Raw genomic sequence first — 22,540 nt, forward strand, 5'->3', positions numbered from 1 at the left:
TGGTCTGATGAGTCTCGATTTCTGTTGAGACATTCAGATGGTAGAGTCAGAATTTGGCGTAAACAGAATGAGAACATGGATCCATCATGCCTTGTTACCACTGTGCAGACTGGTGGTGGTGGTGTAATGGTGTGGGGGATGTTTTCTTTAGGCCCCTTAGTGCCAATTGGGCATCGTTTAAATGCCACGGCCTACCTGAGCATTGTTTCTGACCATGTCCATCCCTTTATGGTCACCATGTACCCATCCTCTGATGGCTACTTCCAGCAGGATAATGTACCATGTCACAAAGCTCGAATCATTTCAAATTGGTTTCTTGAACATGACAATGAGTTCACTGTACTAAAATGGCCCCCACAGTCACCAGATCTCAACCCAATAGAGCATCTTTGGGATATGGTGGAACGGGAGCTTCGTGCCCTGGATGTGCATCCCACAAATCTCCATCAACTGCAAGATGCTATCCTATCAATATGGGCCAACATTTCTAAAGAATGCTTTCAGCACCTTGTTGAATCAATGCCACGTAGAATGAAGGCAGTTCTGAAGGCGAAAGGGGGTCAAACACAGTATTAGTATGGTGTTCCTAATAATCCTTTAGGTGAGTGTATATAGCAGTTGTAAGTTGCTTTGGATAAAAGTGCCAGCTAAATGAATAAATGCAAAACTAATCTTATTTGTGTGTGTGTGTGTGTGTTTCATTGTAAACCAAATTTCTTTAGATTTAAATTTAAAGATATCACCATGGAATTTGTGTGTTTATAACTATCATTTAACATTTTACAGTCTAAATGATAAATTGATTACCTGAGAAAATAGGCATATTAACCAATGCAACTAATTGTCAATTGCAGCACTATTACATCTCCTTAACTTAAAGAACAACAAAGCTTTGCGCTCACGTGTGACTGATCGAATTCTGTGTCTCATGTGTTGGAATGAATGTACAGTAAATCCCCCTGTTATTTCCCCAGTTTCTATTTTTACCTTTTTCTGTTGGGCCGCCTCCTCTACTGGGCAGCACTCGTGAACTTTATGCTGTTTTGATGTTTGGCAGACGAGACAGATGGGCTCTTCGTCATTCTGACAAAAAATAGTCAGCTTCTCGTTGTGAAGGGAACAAAGATCTTGATCCCCACTGGTCCTTTGGGTTTGAAAATTGTCTGCAGCTATCTTCAGTGCCAAATTGATAGGCGGTCTCCCAGGGACACACACAGTGCCACACACAGGACATTCGCGGCATCCTTTCCATTCCCAGAATTTCTGTAAACAAACTCTGCAAATATTGTGGCCACATTTTAGGAGAACAGGAAGGCAATAAATCCCAGAGCACTGAGGACAGTGTAAGTCTTTTTCATAGAGTGAACTCGCTGCTTCCATTGTGGTTGAAGCGTTCCTGTAAAGTGCAGTGAAACTTCCTTCCTGCTCTTCAGGTGCAGCCGGTAGGTCCAACCCTGAATGCTCTGTAAATGCTGGCAAACTAGTACAGCTAGTTAAATAGACTTCAAGCATTCCACATATTGTATGTTGAAACTGTTTCTGTTATTGTCATCGGTGCAGACTGACATTTACACATAATGTATACAATAAACAATACAAAATAGTCAATAGCAGCACTAGGATCACAAAAAGGTAACACTTAAATTCACTTTCAGTGCTCTTTATTTTCCATAATGAAATGTTTCCATATTCGATACATTAACAGGGTTTGACTCAATGCATAAATATATTAACAATGCACTTTGGTCAGACTCTAAATCATTGAAATCATGGTTATGTCAACACGATGTCTAGAAAAACATAACAATTCTACATGTATTTATTTGTTATTATTGCATTAATCCTCAGAGGAGGGCAACGCTTAGAGGCAAAAACAGAGGTAGTTTAAACCGTTAAAGATGAGTGGCTGTACTGTGAATAAAAGTGTTATATCTGTGCTTTGCAAGAGTTGTACCATGACTGTAATATAGGTAAACAGACTCAACATTATTTTGGAAGCAGTGACCTCAAACAATAACCAGGTGAGGTCAAGTATTGATGCGTTCTCAAAAATGAGAACCGTTAAGTGCTTGTGCAGTAGAAGTAAATGTGTCCCTCTTCTCATGCTGACAACTTACTCGCATGTTAAATGAAGAGAGAGAAAACTAAATACTTCATTTTTTAAAACAGTACAGTACTCTGTGTGTGTGTGTGTGTGTGTGTGTGTGTGTGTGTGTGTGTGTTCCTCAAGTTTGATGAAACAAGTTTATTACTTTGCTTTTATTATGAAGTTTCAAAAGGGGTTAACAGTATTTATTTTAATGATTTTGCCCTCGCAGTACAAAGCATTCATCCTGCTTTGTCTCACAGCCTTTGTAAACTTAAGTCTCCCGAAAAATAAATTTACAGTATTTGAAGAAAACCTACTGTATATGGAAAAACCAAGAGTTTGACTGATATATGCCCCCCCCCCCAAAACCACAATGTCTAAAGTTAACTGAACAAATATATAAGGAATATTAATGATAAAAGCCACTGAATATTAAGAAATACTATAACAAAAAATTCTGAAATAAGTAAATACAGTTACATGGATACATCATTTGATGTAATCCAGCTTTGTTGCTTGGCATTGTAAATAAAACATGCAACAATAACTGATGTGTTTTTTGGCGTTCTCCCCAAACGCCTATGCAAGTATATAATCTCATTCTGACTACTGTGATTTTACCAAAGAAATAATATTTGCATATGACTTCAAATATGAAGGCACTACATTAAATCATACTGCGTGTATCTCCTCTACATAATGATTTGTTTAAAGTGTGTGTGATTGGTCAAAGAAAATCCTTTCCCAATAGTTTCCTTCTTAACAGTATTTGACCTTAAATTGCAACAATATTACGTTGATGTCAGACTTGAGAGTAAAACATTCCCAGAAGCGGACAGAAAAGGAATTCATATGAACACAACGTGTGTTGATCCTGCTCCTTAATCTCTGTGAATAAGGAAAATAAAAGCTGCATGTACCTGTTTTGTAAAGACATACTAGTTTTTGAATGGTTAAGAGATTTTTAGTTCATTGTAGGTTTTACAAAACACCTCAAATAAATCGAACTTTCAAAACAAATTAAAGGTGGGGTCTGCATTTTTAATCCAATACACGTTGTTTTGTCAAATATCTCCTCGCGGTCTGCTAGCTGTCACGTGTGTGTTTGTGTGTGTGTGTGCGCTGAAAATAAATCCTGTGTTTGTACCATAGACTGTATGGTTTGTACACAGCTCTGTAAATGGGAAACAGACAAAGTGGCTCAGACAGAGCCACACAACACATTCAGCTGACTTTCTAGTTCCACGATACATGCTGCTGTTGTGATATTAGCTATAGTAGCAGGAGAGTTGTGAGTATGCTTTGGAGCTGTTGTGCCGTCTCGTCCTCTCTGCGTGTTAGCTTTGCAGCAACAACAGTTTGCTAACCCAGAATTTAGCTAACGTTAGTTACAGTATTGGATTCCTCCAGAATCGCTTACCCCACCTTTAACATGAGAATAGTATGTACATGTATACAACAAAAAATATATCATGTATGAAATAAGTTAAATTCAGAAATGGCTCTGTGTTCTGGTAAAAAACTAAATTCAGAAAACTGTTGAGTAAAGAACAAGTGGATGTTGTGTAAAAGGTCATGTGAGAATATGAACACCAAACCCTGTGACTCACATTACTGACATATCACTGACAATCATTTCATTCTAATGCATAAAATAGCAAATACAAGTTACACTCTTTTCACGGTCCATAATTCTGCAACAAATGGCCAGTCATCCGAGACAATGTCGGTTCGTTCCCCCTCAGCTTATATTGAAATGTAACACTCTGTTATACCTCCTCAGTCACCTGTAACTCACAAACTGATGTCTGTCAGTAAGATGGATGCCTTGATTGTGTCCTCAGAGCCACACTGTGCGACACTTTGGGTTCAGTTCAGCATCCTCTAAGCAGAGCAGAGAATTATTACTCCTCAGACATCTTCAGCACATCCTGAGGCTGCCTGCTTCTCTCAGCTTAGTCAGCAGCCTGATAGGCTTCACGCTGTGTCTGCAGACCCGATGCACAAACACAGCCTCACAATCACACGAATCCAGGCTTCATAGAGGACTTGAAACATTTAGGACAACCCTTTGTCCCGTTTGTCTGCAGACACCTGAAGGGATAAAACATCCAGTGTCAACTGCTTTATCTGCCAGCCTGTAAACATGTTGAAATAAAGAAATACACAGATTAAAAAGTACGTCTTTAATAAGTCTAAATCACTTGGATATTTTTGGAGGCAAAGTCAAATCATACTCAACGAGAATGTGTCAAAAACAATGAATAGTACGCTGTGCTAGAACACTCACTTGAGATGGAAAATGTGGGAACAGGGTAAGGCCTGCAGTTTTTGGTCCCTGTCCCCGATGGACTCTCCACACATGCCGCAGTAAAGCTCCAGCTCCTCAACACACTGCAGGAACTTCACCACCTGCTCTCTGAGCTCCTCCTGCTGCCCCCGGCTCCGATAAATCCCTTCACTCAGGCAGTGAACCTTCAGTGTACTCAGCTTGAGGTACATATCAGAAAAAGGCTGTCAATGTGACATGTAGACTCTGTCACCCCAGCTTGTATGATTTACACAACTTGTGTGTGGGGAGCGGCAACTAATTTTTCATCATTTTTGCTTTAAAAAAGACGAGTTGTTCAATTATCAAAACGGTTTAATCTGTCTGCGCTACCTGTGTGATCTGTAAGGAACATCAGTTACCTTGTTTCCCATCCCATCTGCCAACTCCTGTGCTCGCTGCAAAGAATCAAGAGCCTGGAAAATAAACAGAATGTGTCATAATTAGCATTATTTGAGATTTATGTCAGACATATTTTGCATGTGAGATTTATATATAATTATAGGTACCTTGTCATATTCTTTCTGCAGGAGCCAACACTTTGCAACTCCCAGGTAGACATGTGCTTGTCCAAGACGGTTTCCAATCTCAGTCATGATACCCAGTGCAGACTCGTAGCGAGGGAATGCTTTCTAGATGGATGGAGAGAAATAATATAGATGCCAGAGCAGTAAACTGTTAAAGAAAATCCTCTGAAACATATACAGTGAGAAAGCACAGAAATATATAAACCAATGATAAAATCTTAGTGTTAAACCTAATAAGTGCGCACAAATAGCGGGGACTTACATCAACATCACGCCTACAGCGGTGTATGTCTGCAAAGTTTAGTAAGCACAGAGCCTGCAGAGGACGGTCACCGTGCTGCAGAGCAATCTTCATTGATTCCTGTAGAAGTGCAAGACAGGTGTTTAGAGGAGAGAGGGGTCTGTCTGACCCCCTCAGCTGTGAAACCAACCCTCTGCTGAAATCTAGTGATTACGAAAAGCTACTTTACAAATGGCATGCAGTTATTAAACTCAAATTCATCCTCAGCACTGCTCCATTGAATATAGTTTATGTCTGTTTATCATTTTTATAATAGCTTTTATTTTAAGGTATATTGTCTGTTATGTAGCAGAAGGGAGTTACAAATTCAATTTCACTCCTGTTATATTGTCATAAATCTACCTTAATTTAGCAGTTTCTGTATATTTTCAAATACGTGATGCGAAACATGAGACGTTTCACCTTCAGGAATCCTGTGGACCTACTCTGGTATTGCAAATATGACGAGATGTGTAAATTGTTTGTTTAAGTGCGTTTGGCAAATGTAATAAATCTGAAATGCATCCTGCGGTCTTGTTACTATGCTTTTGCACTCCAAGGCAATGACATCAAGTTATTTTTCACCCTCAGTACATTATTAGAACAGAGCGAAGACTAAAGCCACCCTCTTCATTAACACTTTAAACCAGCGCCTATGTGAGCATATTTTTGTCCAGGTCTGCTGCAGCAGAACAACTGGTGCTTGCACCTGTCGGCTGCACAACATCTACTGTATCTGCAGCGCAGACATCAGAACAGCCGAAGGCATCGGGGGACAGCATCTTTGTGAAGACACAAAAACTGTGACATTCTCCACAAGTTATGCAAGTTTGTTTTTGTGGGATGAATCCCGTCTCTGAGGATATTCACTCTGTGTTGGACGGTTACACAACAATACCTCACAGCACTCCATGGCGTCTGGGAGGCGCTCCAGTTTCCTGTAGGCGACTGACATGTGGTACTGGCTCATGGCTCGATACTTGAGGCTCCAACCCTTGCCGTAGTCATTGACGAGCTCAGCTGCTTTGCAGGGGAAGAACAAGGCTTTCTCATAGTCCTGTTGGCAGAGATTATTGATGAGTAAGACCTCTGATGGCTAATTATTGCCCACAAGTGGCAGTGTCTAAGTCAAGCATCCATTTTGGGTTGTAACAACACAACCATTGACCATATTCAACCAAAGAATCTTTTAGAAAATTTGTATTTTTAATATATGGGTCTTCAGTATTATTAACAGGCATATTATATGTTTTCTTTCATAAAATTGTGTGACATATGAGTGCATTTTTCCAACGCCACCATCACAATCCCATTGAAACCAAACCTCCCCGGGAAGCCGAGGGATTACGCTTACAAATCTCTGATGTCAGGGGTACTACATAAGCCCCCGCCAGCCTACTCACTCCGCCCTTGTTTTTCATTGCCCGGTACCACATGAGCTAACCATTGATGATGTTTGCTTGGATGCTCTGCAGCGTTATCATACTCTGCAAGTACATTGGCATCGGTATTGATTGCGCAATCAAGCCGCACATGCAATCCGATTAATGGTTTACCCAAACAAAATACCTGAGAAGTCTGTAATAATCAAAGTATTTTAGATTTTTCACATCAGGAAAGGTTCTTATTCACACTACTGGTCTATAATATCTCACATATATGCATGTATATATATAAATATATGTAGTATTTGCAGTGTAGCACATATTAAATGATCAAAATCAGCTCTCAGCTACACAGTTAAATGTCAATCATTTTATAAAAAGTACCTTAAGCTGGATATAGATGTTTCCCAGACTGCAGCAGACTCTGCACTCCAGCATCTTGTCATCATTGTTGTGTGCGTAGCGCAGCGCCTTCTCGTAGCTCTCCAAAGCTTTCTGGAAAACACTGAGGCCCAAGAAGGCGTTTCCCATGCTAAGACATACCTGGCCGTTGAGCTGCAGGCTGACAGTGGTACCCTGCATGTTTAAGCAGGTCTTACAGTAGGACACTGTTTTCTGGAAGTCGCACAGCTTCTCGTTGCTGCGCGCCAAGTTCAGGTAGCCCTCTGTCAGGTAGTCTGGGTCCTCCATTTCTCTGGCCGTGTCGATTTGATCTAGAGCGTACTGCAAAGTGAGTGTCAGGTGATGGAAGACGTGTAAATAATAAGATGGACGTTAGTCTTAATATTCATATTCAATATTCACAATCTTAACAGGATATATTTATTCAACAATATAAGGCCTCAGTTTTATGAAGTCCTCATTACAGCCGGGTAAAAGAGAGCGGGTGCAGGTAAAGACGATCATGTCAACAAGACACTCCATACTGATACTCGGGTTGCAGGGCACTTATTTACTCTGCACCGTGTGGAAGCCACAAATTAACCCACGCTTCTCAAGATCACTGTAAATGGAACCAAGAAGGTGACCTTTGACCTCTTCTCATTCAACAGCCATTGTAGAAATGTTAAATTGCTACCACAGCAGGAACTGTACCAGAGCAGACACGATAACATATAAAATATTGGCACACGCACACACACACACACACAACAGTATGGCTGGTTGTATAACACAAAATAGGATCACAGTATTAAAAATCTTAACATGAATAATGTAAACCAAATGACAACATGGCTGTGTGTAGAGAAGGAATATTAATGAAGGAAAACTTTTCATATAAGGAAAAAGTCACATTGCTTATATACATATTTTCCCCAAATTAAACGTCACTCATTAACATACACTGGTTATATGTTGTTTGTTTAACTAAAGTGTATGAAGTTATTGTATGTAGCATACTGTTCTTTGGGAGGCTTACCTTGAGCATATCTTTATATTTTCCCATTTCCGAGTGCGCTGTGATCAGGCACCCCAACACCCGAAACTTCCCTCCAGGATCCGAGGTCTTCTCTAGCACTTTCGTCCAGACGTGCAGGGCTTTGTCCGTCTGATTGGACTGATACAACCTCAGGCCCTTCTCTATCTGCTGCTTGGTTTGGTCCTGGCCCATCTCTGGTGCAAGCCGCCTCATAAAAATATTCATTCGTTTAGGCCATGCAATTTTAGTGAGGCACCAAGAAAGTAGATCCTTGCCATGCACAGTACAGCTCCAAAGAAGATCCTCTAAAGACGATCCTCTGAGAGGTCGGTGCCAGAAGGCCTACCAGACCCCGCTCTCAGCTTCGGCAGTGCTGTGATGGAGAGGAAACTGGATCCACCGACGTAAAACGGCAACACACCAAGACCATTATCACCAGTAATTTTGCAGAGAGCTGGAAAAATACCTTCCCCATTTAACCCTGCAATGATCCCCTCTCACCATCAAGATGTTAAAAAATTCTCCCTCAGATTTCCGTTTGAAAAATGCCAAAGAAACACATTTCCCGGCGGAGTGCTAGCAGCAATATCCCAGAATATCTACTCCCTCCACACCCAAGCCAAAGGAATTCTCAGCACCCCCGTGTCCAACCCCCTCCACCTTCCTCCTACTGCTGGCGCTACAGCAGATGGCCTTGTCACTCTAGACCATGTGTCCCTTCAGGAATTCTGTCCTGCCCTCAGCAAGCAGCCCCAAGGTCACTACAGCTCCTAGCGATCTACCTTCACGCTAACCCTCACTCACTGATCAAAAACTGGACCACACATTTTTACATCGCTGGAGCATTAAAAGCAGACATCCATAAATGGATCTCACATATGGGACTGTGAACTGCAATAAGGGGCCTATAAACAGCTTTATTGCCCAACATTGAGATACTGCATGTCAGATGGTGCTCGTAGTGGCCGTCAGTTCCTATTGGGAGTTCTTATGGAGACGCATATGTGCCTCCAGAAACCCCCACTCCTCATCTTGGCGTCAGCAACTGATGCTTAGAATAGTTCACAAAGTCTGACATGTAACTGGGCTTGGGTTTCAGCTGCGCAGCCTCCTGCAACACATCAATGGGATCAAAGTTTTGGCCTCTCTGTAGTAGGAAGGACAAAACAGGCACCTTTACCACCTCGCCATTCACAAGATGCATTCCCAATCCAAAGTTAAATACTGCCATGTCTTTGTTGAGGCGTTGCTTTCAATAGCTACGCAGCAAACAAAGTGCACCATTTCTAAATGCATTGCGGTATAATTGCAAGAATGAAAGATCCATAGTAATAAACATAGTATTAATAGTAAGAAATAGTTAATGCATAATGGCTACAGGGCCATAAATATGGCATAAATATAACAGTGACAGCTCGTAGCTACAGCCATATATTTGACATTTCTGTTCAGTTTAAATTGACCATGTACATCAGAAATGATACAATCTTAAGACAAGAAACTGTGAAAAATTTAAAAGTTAGAAAACACTGTCTGCTATCATGCTTATGCACAAAATTTGACATCTGAAGATATTTAGCCTACAACATCATGAAACATTCACATACAAATATACTGAAGGATGTTTTATGGTCAGTAAAGTCTTTTACCCCGGAGGTTTGTTCATGCGTGTGAATAAACAAGCAGTGCACAGGAAATTATGTTGATTAGTTCATCACTGGTTACCGCAGCACAACAAATTGTTTGACTTATCGGCTAAGGGATGCACAATGACACACACTGTATTACAAGCAGGTGACACACACACACCGCTGAACTGCTTCTACTGGTCTGGAGGTTTAGTCAGGCTGGAATGAGTGACACAGAAACCAGCTGAGTAAATACATTTAGAGCACGTCTCCACACAGATGTCATGGTAAGTTATCCAACAGTCTTCCCTGATTCTCTGTGTGGACCACAGCGTGAACATCCAGAGGACAGTTCAGGCCAAAACAAACTGCCAGTTTGTGAGGAGGATTTTTATACCTCTGATAACAGAGACGACAGATGTGGCCGGGTTAAACTTTAACGTGTTTGCGTCACCTTTCTTACATTTGTCCCTGAAGACGTATATGCAGCCATTACAGCTGGCCACCTTCCACAGTGAAGGAACGCAGCTCCACACCTCAGGGAGGCGCAGGCGGGTGAAGCTCTCCAGCAGAGGGTTGTAGCACACCAGGGAGTCTCCTTCTCCTACAATGAAGATCACATCCATGTGGACCGCTGCGTGCATGCAGCCCGCGAACGGCAGCATGTAAGGTTTGATCTGGCACTTCTGGGCGGCGGTGTCAAAGCACTGAATCAGTCGAGATGGCTTGGTAAAAAAGTCCATGTCATTCTCCTCCCCTCCGAGCAGGTAGATGGTACCAGCTAGGTTAACGCCAGCAGCCCCGGACACTGCAGTGTCCAGCTGGCTGGTCTCTGTCCACATGTTGTCCTTCACTGTGTAGTAAATTACGGCGTTAGAGAGTGTGTCCTGCAACGTTTTACCCCCTAGTGAGTAGATAGCGTCCTCAGTACCGACAGAGACCATGGTATGGTGGAGGCGGTCTCTGGGCAGAGGGGCACAGCGCTCCCAGTCCATGGTGTGCATGTTGCACTTCCACATGCGGCGAGGGATAGACCCCCCCACCACATACAGGTCACCTCCGTGTTTACAGGCCGCAGTGATCTGATGGCATAAGCTGTTCTGGCCGCTCACGCTGATCGCATCGTCCTCGTCACAGTGAAGCGACACAGCCAGGGAGTGAGTCCGCGACTCCTCTTTACCAATCAGGTAAATGTGGACATTCTCACCGATTTCCTGCAGACATACAGAATCAAGACATATCAGACTTCAGTGATACAAATTACAACAGACATAAAATGTCTGAGCACCCTCTTCAACAATATTTTACCTTGAGATTTTCTTGGAGGATACAAGAAAACTCCTCTCTCTCCACCTTGTTGTGGTTTATCCACGACTCGATGGCCACTGTTGGATTCTGGGAGCTGGGAACTCCATCTGAACACAAACAAACACGAGGCCTAGTGAGTCAGAATCAGAAGGAGCTTTATTGCCAAGTAGTGTTTTACACATACAAGGAATTTGCTTTTTGATTGTTAAGGTGCTACACGTAGACAGACATACAGCCAACATAAATAGATGTAGAAATATATAAATATGTAATAAACAAAAGTTACATAAGAATAACTTAAGAATAGAGAAAAATAGTACAACTGACATATAAAAAAAATAATAATAATAATAAAAATAACGACAGAACAACAACAATTACAATTTACAAAATGTTAACAAATTAACAACAAATATGTGCAATGTGCCAGGTTCGTGCATGATAAGTCATGAAGTGATATTTACATGTGCAAAGATGATTGTATTAAATATCCATAAAGGAGAAAAAGGTGGATTTTGTCGTGAATGACTATATTTTATTTATTTAACATTTATTTAGAGTTGTAAATTTAACAAATTATCTACTAAGTGTACAATCAAACCGGGGACATTGTGGTAATTGCCTTAACCATTCAGATAGCAGGATGCTCCAAAAAATGTATATTCAAGATTATAGGACTATAATAGTTGTTTTGATAATTACCAATTAAGTAATGTAATGGCAAACCATTTTCCCAAACATACTTTTTGTAGATACTGTTTTTCATTTCATATTTTATTTTCATATATTTCAACCAGCCATTTTACTACAGTCTGAGCTAAAACTCAGTTTGAGATGTGTAACCCACCAAAGTAAATGCACAGTGGATTTACATTTTAAAAGGTAAGACAGGTCTAGCTTAGATTAATGTAGCTGAGTGTTTGACATTATAGCTTTACGTATTTCTCACACGTACTTGTCCTCATCAGGAAGACAACAATAGACTGATTAGTTAGAGACAGTAGCTCAGACGTCAGGCTAGCAGATATCAGTGTTCTCTGGGAGTCTTACAAGGTTGAGCCATACAAGAATGTTTACAAGAACTAACTGGCTCCACAGATTAGAATAAAACTAATGGATAGTGAGAGATTCCAATATGATGAAGCATTGGAGTCTACACATCAGATAGATAGTTGTTCTAGGTGAAAGGTGACCTAATAGAGAAACCTACAGGCACTAGGCGGAAGACAGAAAAGGGACCACAAGATGTTGTGCTTCAGATTTGGTGTTGGCATTTGACGTGTTTACATGTTGTATGCTGGCACTGTGTCTCCTCGGCCGGGCTCAATAAACCATGCTATATTAAGTCTTCATCAGTCTCCAAAACTTCTTCACACCTGAACCTGGCTCATAAAAATAACATTTCAACAATTATTATTATGCTATATTTCACTATCTATGAACATAGCATGTTCCTAAATTGCATTAGATTTGTGTTAGGATTTAATTTTATGTTCATTGGTCCCGCCCTGCCTTGCTGCTTCAGACCATGTTCTCCCGATTGGCGTCTGTAGGCTGTTGTAGCATGAATGTGGGGCTAGCCCCTCTGTCAAAATCTTTTTATATACAGTCTATGGTCACAATGCAATATCCATTGTACGTAGGAAAATATTAATGCGCATGCTCAGAGTTTTTCTGTATTCAATGTAGATCACACAGATTAAATGACAAGTTGAGTTGACTGACTATCTGTCTGTCCGGCGAAGAGCGAGGGAAGATTGTTTTAGCTATACTTAAGCCAGCTAACATGAGACATAACTAAGTGTATTTGATACTTTAGCACAGGTTTGAAACCCTTAATTTGAAGGAGAAACTGGAATTAAAGTGTCTTGGTGCCCACCAGCCCAGGGTATATTGCCATCAGTCAAACTGCTTAAAAGCAACAGCGGATTTAACTTAAGAGTGGTTTTCAAGGAAACATTGGCTAACGGTTAACGTTACAACGTTACAAAAGAAGGCCGCTGCCCATGTCTGCTATTTGAAAACATACGTGATCACTCCGATGGTAACTTGTATTACTTTGTGGTAAATGTGAAACAGCACTACGACGAGTCAGCTGACTCTCTGAACAGAGGAATATTCAGATGCATTTCCAAAAACATTTGCTCGCAATACCACGGGACGGCCACCAACGTGCTGGTCCGTGCTTTAGCTATATTGTTGGACTTAATCAATTGATAATATACATGGTGACGAGTGTCAGTCCGTCCATGCTTATCTGTTGTCATAATGTTGTTATAATAATAATTAGATGAAGAATAATAACAATAATGTTGGTTCATAGAGTTGGCCTGTAGCCTTAAAAAGTTGTCAGTGCACTTAGTTGTGGCCTTTAGTGGTGTTGAGCTTGCTATAGTCCTGTAGGCTCATTTGTTCTGAGCTTGGTTGTGTAGGCTTAATGCATTTTTAATTTAGGTTTATGACAGGCTTAGTGTAAGTTATCTTGTGTAATAGCTCTATTTATCTCTCTCTCTCTCTCCCCCGCTGTGTTGGCCTATGTTTACAACACCTAGTTTAAATTGTAGTTGTAATGGCCTTTCTTTTGAAATGGTTGGTGCCCCACCAATTTTTTACATATAAAAACGCACTGAAAAACACTGACAAAATCGGACGTTATGGTACATAGTGATAAGACAGCAATGAGTAATACCTTTGATGATGTCCAAGAGAAGACAGAGAGGCAGATTAAGAAATTCTTCAGTCTGATGCAGCTGGGTCAGGTGGATTTTAGCACAGTGCTTGGCTGCAGTATACAACTCCTGGTCACTGTGTCTGTCTGCAAGCCACATCACCTGGGCAAGAACAGGTAATCATAAAACTGATAATACACAATTATGACCAAGAAGCAGAGACTGCAGTTTGTGAAAAACAGTGAATCACCTGCAGGCAGTTCTTGACCTCTACTGTCCGCGAGAGGAAGCGGGAGCATTCTTCAAACAGTGCAGTCAGCTGGTACATATCTGCCATCTCATATGTGTCCTGCAGCTCCTCCACCTTCAGTTTAATTGTGCCGTGATAGATGTAGTCAATCAGCAGCTGAAACACGGTGGCACTGACATCCTTCAGCTCAATAGAGCGGTTGTGGGACTCCTTGAGGTTGGAGGTGAACATTGAGCGGAAGAAACTGCTCTGTGCGGAGAGCACCAGCCGGTGCAGGTGAAACTCTTTGCTGTCCACGGTGATGGTGACATCAGCAAACAGGCCGTCCTCCAGACACAGGTCCATGATACTCTTCACCACCCGACTGGAGTGGGAGCGGTCGGTGAAGGTGTAACCCAGGAAGTAGTTCTCCTCTCCCATAGAGCCCCCGACACTGAGGCCCCCCTCCTCGCTGGACTCCATCTTTGCTGCTCACCTGACCAAGTCAACAAACAGCATGGCATCCATTTACAGCTCCCAGTCCATTACTCAGTCGTTGCTTAAAAAGATACATCTTGCCAAGATACATCTTGCTAGTTTCTAAATCCTGCCTTCATTAAAGTTATAATGTTCAGTTGTTGTTGAAACGTCTCTAGAGAGGTGTTTTTGGAGCCTGAATGATGCTGGAGTTTGATACGGATCTCATATTGGAGCAATATATCGGCCAATAATAATTTTTTTCACATAAATAGAGATAAACGTTTAACAATTCCCAAATCACAAATTGTACTGAACTGGACATTTTACAGTTGAAAAATAAATTTCTAAGTTTTCCATTAAGATATTTTTTTGTTGAGGAAAAAGGACTGAAAAAAAGATTTGGCTTAATTTTACTTATTACTTTATATATTTTAATGTTAAAAAATCAGTAAAACACAATATAATTTTTTTTTAAACAACACAGCTACAAGTACAGCCTTCAAATTCACCATAAATTTGAATCAACTCAGGATTTGTTGCAGGATTATAACATTAGACTGCATTAGCTTTAACTAGACGTATCTTAAAAAATAAAATGGCAACGGACTGTAAACGTTTTAATGTGTAAAATCACAGAGGCAGCTGCTCAAAAGCTTAACGTTAGTTATATTTAACTTAAATGAAATGATGAAACACTTTCTCAGGTTAGTTAGATGAGGCTAGTGTAGCTAAGTATGCGCCTGATATGCTTTTTGAGACAGAATGGAGATCTCATTTTAGATTTTTTTTTTTTATTTATATAATATTTATGTATAATATTTTTGTTGGCAATAACTGTCTGGCTTTGCTATACTAACGCTGGGTCGCTGGTCTATACTGTTTTGATCAGCTAGCGTTAGCACCCACAGCAGCTAGCTGGCTAACGGACCCTCGAGTGAAAATTAAACAGCGACACCGTGGAGGTGGACTTATAACTTGGACTGTAAATGAGACAAAGGAGTGGTAACGCTTTCAAAAATACAGCAAGTAAACAAGCGTAGTTTACCTTTATCTCCACTACGTTATCATTCAGAAGCAGCTGAACTCTTCACCGGAAGTAAATAAACGCTTTCATCGCTCGTCTATGAACCGACTGGTGTCAAACGGTGCTACTGCCCCCATGTGGCGGATCTGTGGTACTGCAGCTGACGTTCAGGAAACACCAGAGCCATATTTTCTCTCTAAAGGGCTCTGGGAAACATTAATTTTCCACCCCAACTTTATTACATATAGTTCACAACATAGTAACAGAATTAGGCATCATAAGAGGCGGTATATCATAGTCCATCTTCCTTCATAAAAGCAGAAAAACCACAGAATTATTACGGACGTCAAACGCCACATGCATGAGAAAATAACAAGGAGATACAAGGAAATTACAACTTGAGCCAAAGATATGCTCTTTACATTTATCCATCCAATTATGAATTCTTGCATAAAAGCTTAAATTAAGATAATGACACCTTTTCTGTGAGAAAAATACTAGGACTGTATTGTCTACATATTGTCTTCCTGTGTGAATTAGTGCAAGGCATCTTTTCAGAGCTTCAACCACCAAATGTCACGTCTGTTAAATCAGGAATATTTATAAAGGAGAAAACTTACTAGATTTTATTTATTTAACATTTATTTATAGTTGTATTTAACAAGTTATCTACTTTGCAAAAATGCCATAAAACTTATTTCTTTATTGGACTAACTTTTGTTAATTGAAAAGGATCCTCAGCCTTAGTTTGTTTATATTCACGTCATTGATGTTTGTTTTGTTTTTTTGTTGTTTTTGTTTTTGTTGTTGTTGCCTCTGTGAACTCCTGTGAAGTCCTGCTAGCTCACAGTTCTGCATGCTGTGGATAAGAAGAACCAGAATTCAGAAATATTGCTGTCTGCTCTACATCAAAGCCAACTGGCTTTTGGTCCCTTTTTCCAAGGAGGAAAAATGCAAGGTATTCAGGCTGAGTTGCTTCTGCCTGGCTTCACAGAAGCGGACGAGTCAGAGTAGAGGTGCGAAGGATGTGGTGTATTATCTGTCAGTGAACAATCCAGGGAAGAAAATGAAAATACAACTTAAAATCTACCTTCAGGTCATTTTGTGGCTTTGGTTTGAGCGAGTGCTGCAAGGTAAGTAAAACCAGAAGATCTTCCAACAGGACTGTGATGAGGACAGAAAGTTTTAGGTTGTTATATAATGATACTGCATGCACTGTTCAATATGCAGGAAACAATGACAGGTATTCAGTCAGTGACTAACTTCAGTTATGTCACAGTTAAGCTTTACTTTCTACTTTAGATGTGGCTGCAGGCGGAAATCCAACTTCTCAAAAAACTGGCTCATCAGTCTCTGACGCAAACCTGATGTTTGAGGTACTTTCAGTTGAGAGTTTATATAAGTCTGCATTCAGATGAATATCTTGCCGTGATTTACTTGCAGCGTAACTAATGGCTGCCCCCCCCCCCTCCTGTATGCAGTTCTTGTTGGGCGGGGTAGAGCTGGACCAGGACAACAACATCGTCCTGCTCGACAAAGAGATGGCATCGATGAGGCAGGGGCGGGCTTTCCTCTCTCAAATCAATGACAACATCCCCAGAAGTCTGAGCTCCATGACGCAGATGGTGACTGTGCTGGAGGGTCAGAGGATGAGGCTGCTGACTCAGGCTCAGTTTGAGAGTCTTGTCCTGAGCATGGTGTACTCTGCCTACCAGGCCTTGCATCAGGAGAGAAAAGAAGAACAGGAGGCCTGGGGTGGAATGCTCCTCCAGCTGGCAAATGTCACTGTCCACGAACTACGTGGAAGTTACCTCTTCAGTTATGCATGATGCACATACTGCTGTTTTGTATGAGATGAAGGTGTATGCAATAAATACTTGCCCTAAATATTCCTGTAATGCGTATTCATAATAATGCATGTGGTCAAAAATGTGTAAAATGACTCAACAAGGTATCAAATACGATAATTTTATTATAGTTCAGTAGAAAAACATTGTGAGAACATACAAGAGGTCCAGTTTTAAACTGGTTTATAAAAGAATATCTGAAACCATTTTTAAACATTCAAATAATACCTGAACAGACAGTTAACAAAGAAATATATACACATGGATTTTCACTATTATTCTACTATTCAATTACTTCATCTTCATCTGGGCTTGTTTTTGTTTGGTACACCCACTCTTGGTCTTAGTTTTGGTCTCCGATTGTTCCAGAGAAGCCAGTTTCTTTTTGAGCTTTGTATCCGCAGTAGGCCCTTTCCTGTCCCTGCTGGAGGGCTGCTGTCTCCTCCTCTGGCCTCTTAAGCGGTCCACAATGGTCGAGGTTTCCTCCTGTTCTTTGTAACGATCACTGATCATTGACTCGTTCCTGTCCCAGATCAGCACCGTTACGCCTGTGAGTGAACAGTATGCAGCTTTAGTGATTATACTCCACCCTCCGCTCAGTTTGAATCAAGTCATCAGGTAACACACGTATCAATGAAGAACTCACCCATTCCAGATCCAATCACGTCACCCAATGGGTTGAACTTGTTGATCTGTAAATAAATAAATAAATAAATAAATAAATAAATGTGTGTGTGTGTAAATTTTTCTTGTCTTTAAAAAGTTTTTTCTGGTGTTTTTTAAAAACATACGTACAGATTTGATCCCTGAAGCTGTGGGGTCTTGCAGCTGATACACAAGCTCTGCTGTGTTGGAATCAAAGATGTCGATGGTCCTCTGGTCTCCGGGGCAAACTCGGTCATCGGGGTAGCGGCCCACCACAATTAGGTCATAGACAGGGTGCCATGTGGCCTACAGAGAAATAGGAATGCCAATAGGAAGAAACTTGTTTTGGTCACAAGAACGTGTAATTTCACTGCCTATATTCCTGCCATGAAATTTCATGTTTTTCTTTAGTCGACAATCCTGACTGCGGAGACATCTTCAACTGAAATGCTGCTCATTTCATTGAAAAATAAGAGTGGAGCAGTCTAACTGTGCCTTGCACTCCACAACACCACTGTCAGTATAAAAATGATCAATAGTGCAAAAAAGGTAGACAACCTATGATTCAAATGTTGGTCATATATAATGATATCTGCGTCTTGCTTTGTGCATGTGCTTCGATCATTAAATGATGTTGGTGTCAGTTACGTTGTGAAGTCGTGATCCCTCAAGAGAAATGTCTAGGGAAGTTACAGGAGAATACATTTACATGCAGAGGCGAAACAAACCTTGATGGGTGTGAGATGCTGAAACTGTCTGTGTGGATGTTGGATTATATGTTGAGGCTTTGACCAATCAGAGGACGAGTAGACCCGGATCTGGTCATACTGATCTGTGGTGAGTAACTTGGAGCAGTCCAATGGGTTGAAAAAGGCTGTGAGGAGAGGACAGCACCAGCTTTACCAAAATAATCTAGACTTTCTTTAAGATCTGTATAATACAGCCGTCAAATCACAGCTTCTTTTCGGGTTCTTGGCTTTATTAATTCAGAAGTCTAACATAACATATATTTTTAAATGTTAAGAAAACTAACAGCTAAACGGAAAGACGGAAATCACTTGCATCTTAAACAAACTGACACTTTTAACTGCCACTTCACAACTATATTTATTATCTAGAGTATCTCACAAAAGTGAGTACACCCCTCGCATTTTTGTAAATATTTGATTATATCTTTTCACATGACAACACTGAAGAAATGACACTTTGCTAAAATGTAAAGTCATGAGTGTACAGCTTGTATAACAGTGTAAATTTGCTGTCCCCTCAAGATAATACATCACACAGCCATTAATGTCTAAACCGCTGGCAACAAAGTGAATACACCCCTAAGTGAAAATGTCAAAATTGGGCATTCAGTGTTGTCACATGAAAAGATTTTAATATTTAAAGAAATGTGAGGGGTGTACTCACTTTTGTGAGATACTGTATATTAATGTGAAATGTGGATGGTAGACTACCAGATGTATCTTGGAGTTACATTTATGCATCATTTACTTTTCATCATTTACACTGCACAAATGTCACAATATTTGTAAAACTGCAGAACTTTCTAGACTTTCTCTTACCAGAGTTGACAGCTCTCTCGTGCGGCATGTCATGGAGGAAGCTCTTCTTGTCTTTGATGTTTCTCAGGTCCCAAAGCTTCACCGTGTGGTCAACTGAGGCTGTTGCCAACAACCAATCACAACGGGGGTTGAACTCTGCATGGGTCACTTTGGCTTTGTGCAACTTGTCACTGAAAATCTACAACACCGAAACAAATCAATGACAATTAGTAAAATATTTGCTTTTTTGCGAAACACTAATTCTCTTTAGTAGCCAAAAGACAATACAAGCTATTTGTTTGTTTGCTCAAATGATTGTCTTCCATTTGGGAATAGACACATACCTTTTGGCCATCCAATCCCAGGAGTGAGAGCTGTCCCACATTGTCTCCTGTCACAAGCATCTGTCGGTTTACTGACACATCTACGCAGCAGTACCAATAACTGTAAGAAAACAAATATCAAAGTGAATTTACGGGATAACAAGAAATTAAACAAGGATGAAGCTAAACATTCCACAGTGCTCCAAAAGATTAATGAACTATTAGAGAAAATCTATCAAAATCTAGATTAACGAAAAAACATTTTAAAAATATTCTAAATATTCTCTATTCTTAAATATGTTTTCACATAAAACTTCCACATAAACTCAAGGTTACCTCGTATGTCTCATTATTAATTATCCTTTTTTCTTGCCACAAACGTTATACTTTAGAATAACATAAACAAGATCACATCATCTCATCAGTCTTCTTTGCAGATTTCTCACCAAACGTTGTGGTGATCGTGGCCACAGTCTTGAGTTCTGGACAGAACGGTGGGTGTGTGGCCCTCAAAGCTCTGCATGGTCAATGAGCCCTCACCAGAAGCCACGTAGACTTTGGAAAAGTCCATTGGGCAAAACTTCATCCCTCCGATAAAATCTCCCGCTCCGCTCTGTGCACAGAAACACAAACGCGGGCCTATGACAGGGCAGTTATTAGCACTATTCTGCCACACAAATCTTTAGCATTAACCAATCAGGGCCACCTGATAAGAAGACTGATGCTAGAACGATCAGGCCTGAAATCTACTACTCTATCTGTAGTTCACACAAAACAAAGGCACTTGGTCTTACTTCAGCGTGTCTGTACTGGCAAACACTGTTAGAGTTGTCCCACTGAAATCTCGAAGTGCTGTCGTACCCCCAATAGACGAGGTGAACAGCTGAGTGGGATTTAACTGGTTAAACTTCATGTCTGTAACTGAGTCTCCAGCCCCCATCTAAGCAGAGAACCAATAACAGTGTGTCGTCAAGTAAATCTAATTTGCAATGTTCTAAAATCACAGCCCCTAAAATGTAACTGTGATGGGCCTCAAATAGTTGTATAATTTTAAAGCAATGTTTAAAATAAAATAGATAATTTACTCTTCGTACCAGTGGCCATTCCAGCAACTGGAAAAACAGATAACACAGAGCATCACGCAGGATCTCACCCCTTGAATAAAAGTTTTCTTTGCAGGCACCTTGAAGTCCCACAGATATAAGTCACCACCTTTTGACCCCACAGCCAGAGTGGTGGGATGAGTGGGATGCCACTCCAGACAGGTGATCCTGCGGTCGAAGGGGCTGGTAGCACTGTGGAAATGGTACGACGACAGTGAGCGGATAAAAGGTTCCTGAAGACACTGAAAGAGACAACAGAGATAAATGTACAACTGACATATTTCCAAAGTAATGGAGATCTAATATACACTCAACACATGGTCTGACTGAAGACTTAACAAAAGGCAATCTGTTCTGTATTGTGGGAACTATGTACAGTGGCTTTGACTCTAATACAAATGGATGCAAAAGGAAATAGAACATACTGTATGTAAGTCAGGGGAGCGGGGACACAGCACTGGGGCCACAGAAAGCTCTGGGCTTGCTGTTTGTAAACTGGGTTGTGCCAATTTAGTTTTGGGAATATGTACAATTTAGGTTCAAGGTTCAAGGAGTCTTAATTTTCCCCGGGGGGCAATTTGTTGTGCAGCAGCATATGGCATAAATAATACATGTTATACAAAACACACTGACACACTAACAACGGACATTCTGACTTTCAGGGTGTGTGTCTAGTTCTCTGAGCTTTGTGTTTACATGTTGTTTAATATATTTTTTATTGCAGCAAAAATTTAGACTCTGCTATAGGAACAGGATTATTAATAAATTTTCTTGCACCCTTGCAAGTTAATCTGGCCATGAATACACATCCCTACATAACAGAAAATGATGCACATTCCATTGTACTTTTTACTGTGCTACATGTTACTAGCTACTGATTATGGTTTTATAAGTACAATTTTAAGGCACTAGGACCTTTCTTAAGAAGTCACCTTTTCAGCTACTTTGTAATTCGTCTACACTAGACAAGGGATGAAGTGTTATTGGTGGAAGTACTAAGATCCTTTACTTAAGTAAAAGTAGAAATACTATAGTCTAAAAATACTAAACATACAATTAGAAGTCCTGAATTCAAAATGTCACTTAAGTTAAAGTACAGAAGTATGATCACCTAAATGTACTTAAATTATCTATAGTAAGACTACTACATTATTCTGTCTGTACCACTAATGAATATTTTTAAGAGCATTTTAAATGACGCATGAGCATACAATTTCTTTTCCTTTCATTAACTAGTGTAAAAAAAATGCCTTTGGAGTAGAAAATATATTTCCCTCTGAAATGTAGTGAAGTAGAAGAATAACTAACATGAAATTACTCAATTACAGTGCATGTACCTCAAAACTGTACTTAAGTACAGTAGGCTACTTGAGTAAATGTACCGTAGCTATTTTCCACCACTGCATGCACACTTGCACTGATGACGTACAGTCACTGAATAGTAATACTTCCTTACATACACATCAAGCTATGGCACCGGTAATTCGATGCACACTTTGACTTTTGTATTTGGTCCCGCGACCAGCAGTCTCACCTGTCTCATCTGTGAGTGAAGACTTTGCCCCAGAGTGCTCTTGTAAATGTAGTGCAGGATGCTTCCGCACCCACTCTTCTGGACCCCTGCAGACTTGAGCGGAGGCCCTGCTGCTGGACACACAAACCAAATTAAATTACGACAAGAACATTTCACGTCCAGTGTCACCGCGC

The 22,540-nt window shown here is 40.6% G+C and overlaps 4 protein-coding genes across 8 annotated transcripts in view; 1 reads left to right on the forward strand and 3 right to left on the reverse strand.

The window, feature by feature from the left end:
• Positions 1 to 1,644: 1,644 nt before the first annotated feature.
• rapsn (receptor-associated protein of the synapse, 43kD) lies at positions 1,645 to 8,789 on the reverse strand. The gene is made up of 8 exons (XM_046037606.1): positions 8,031 to 8,789; positions 6,995 to 7,333; positions 6,124 to 6,282; positions 5,208 to 5,306; positions 4,928 to 5,050; positions 4,781 to 4,834; positions 4,380 to 4,579; positions 1,645 to 4,183 (listed from the first exon to the last, which is right to left on the reverse strand). The coding sequence occupies exons 1-8, from the start codon at positions 8,253 to 8,255 to the stop codon at positions 4,111 to 4,113; spliced, it is 1,272 nt and encodes a 423-aa protein (XP_045893562.1). The 5' UTR covers positions 8,256 to 8,789; the 3' UTR covers positions 1,645 to 4,110.
• A 656-nt stretch (positions 8,790 to 9,445) lies between these two features.
• On the reverse strand, positions 9,446 to 15,484 carry kbtbd4 (kelch repeat and BTB (POZ) domain containing 4). The gene is made up of 5 exons (XM_046037605.1): positions 15,390 to 15,484; positions 13,886 to 14,360; positions 13,656 to 13,797; positions 10,967 to 11,073; positions 9,446 to 10,872 (listed from the first exon to the last, which is right to left on the reverse strand). The coding sequence occupies exons 2-5, from the start codon at positions 14,345 to 14,347 to the stop codon at positions 10,012 to 10,014; spliced, it is 1,572 nt and encodes a 523-aa protein (XP_045893561.1). The 5' UTR covers positions 14,348 to 14,360; positions 15,390 to 15,484; the 3' UTR covers positions 9,446 to 10,011.
• Positions 14,888 to 17,255, forward strand: LOC123961857 (protein FAM180A). 2 transcript variants are annotated; one of them, XM_046037611.1, is made up of 4 exons: positions 14,888 to 15,048; positions 16,203 to 16,501; positions 16,671 to 16,744; positions 16,850 to 17,255. In XM_046037611.1, the coding sequence occupies exons 1-4, from the start codon at positions 15,029 to 15,031 to the stop codon at positions 17,195 to 17,197; spliced, it is 741 nt and encodes a 246-aa protein (XP_045893567.1). In that variant the 5' UTR covers positions 14,888 to 15,028; the 3' UTR covers positions 17,198 to 17,255. The 2 variants fall into 2 exon arrangements, with proteins under 2 accessions (XP_045893567.1, XP_045893568.1); XM_046037612.1 differs by lacking the exon at positions 14,888 to 15,048 and having other exon boundaries at positions 16,201 to 16,326.
• A 67-nt stretch (positions 17,256 to 17,322) lies between these two features.
• ddb2 (damage-specific DNA binding protein 2) overlaps positions 17,323 to 22,540 on the reverse strand; it is an 81,513-nt gene continuing 76,295 nt past the window's right edge. For 2 of the 4 annotated variants that reach the window (XM_046036944.1, XM_046036947.1), the window contains 9 exons: positions 22,368 to 22,480; positions 20,884 to 21,075; positions 20,177 to 20,343; positions 19,752 to 19,851; positions 19,429 to 19,606; positions 18,589 to 18,734; positions 18,011 to 18,166; positions 17,862 to 17,907; positions 17,323 to 17,763 (listed from right to left, as the gene is read on the reverse strand). In XM_046036944.1, coding sequence (XP_045892900.1) covers positions 17,507 to 17,763; positions 17,862 to 17,907; positions 18,011 to 18,166; positions 18,589 to 18,734; positions 19,429 to 19,606; positions 19,752 to 19,851; positions 20,177 to 20,343; positions 20,884 to 21,075; positions 22,368 to 22,480 — 1,355 coding nt within the window. In that variant the 3' untranslated portion in view covers positions 17,323 to 17,506. Of the gene's footprint in view, positions 17,764 to 17,861; positions 17,908 to 18,010; positions 18,167 to 18,588; positions 18,735 to 19,428; positions 19,607 to 19,751; positions 19,852 to 20,176; positions 20,344 to 20,524; positions 20,671 to 20,883; positions 21,076 to 22,367; positions 22,481 to 22,540 lie in introns of all 4 variants that reach the window. The other 2 variants (XM_046036945.1, XM_046036946.1) reach the window with 2 other exon arrangements.

This window comes from Micropterus dolomieu, linkage group LG22 (assembly GCF_021292245.1).
Source record: "Micropterus dolomieu isolate WLL.071019.BEF.003 ecotype Adirondacks linkage group LG22, ASM2129224v1, whole genome shotgun sequence".
Classification (NCBI taxonomy): domain Eukaryota; kingdom Metazoa; phylum Chordata; class Actinopteri; order Centrarchiformes; family Centrarchidae; genus Micropterus; species Micropterus dolomieu.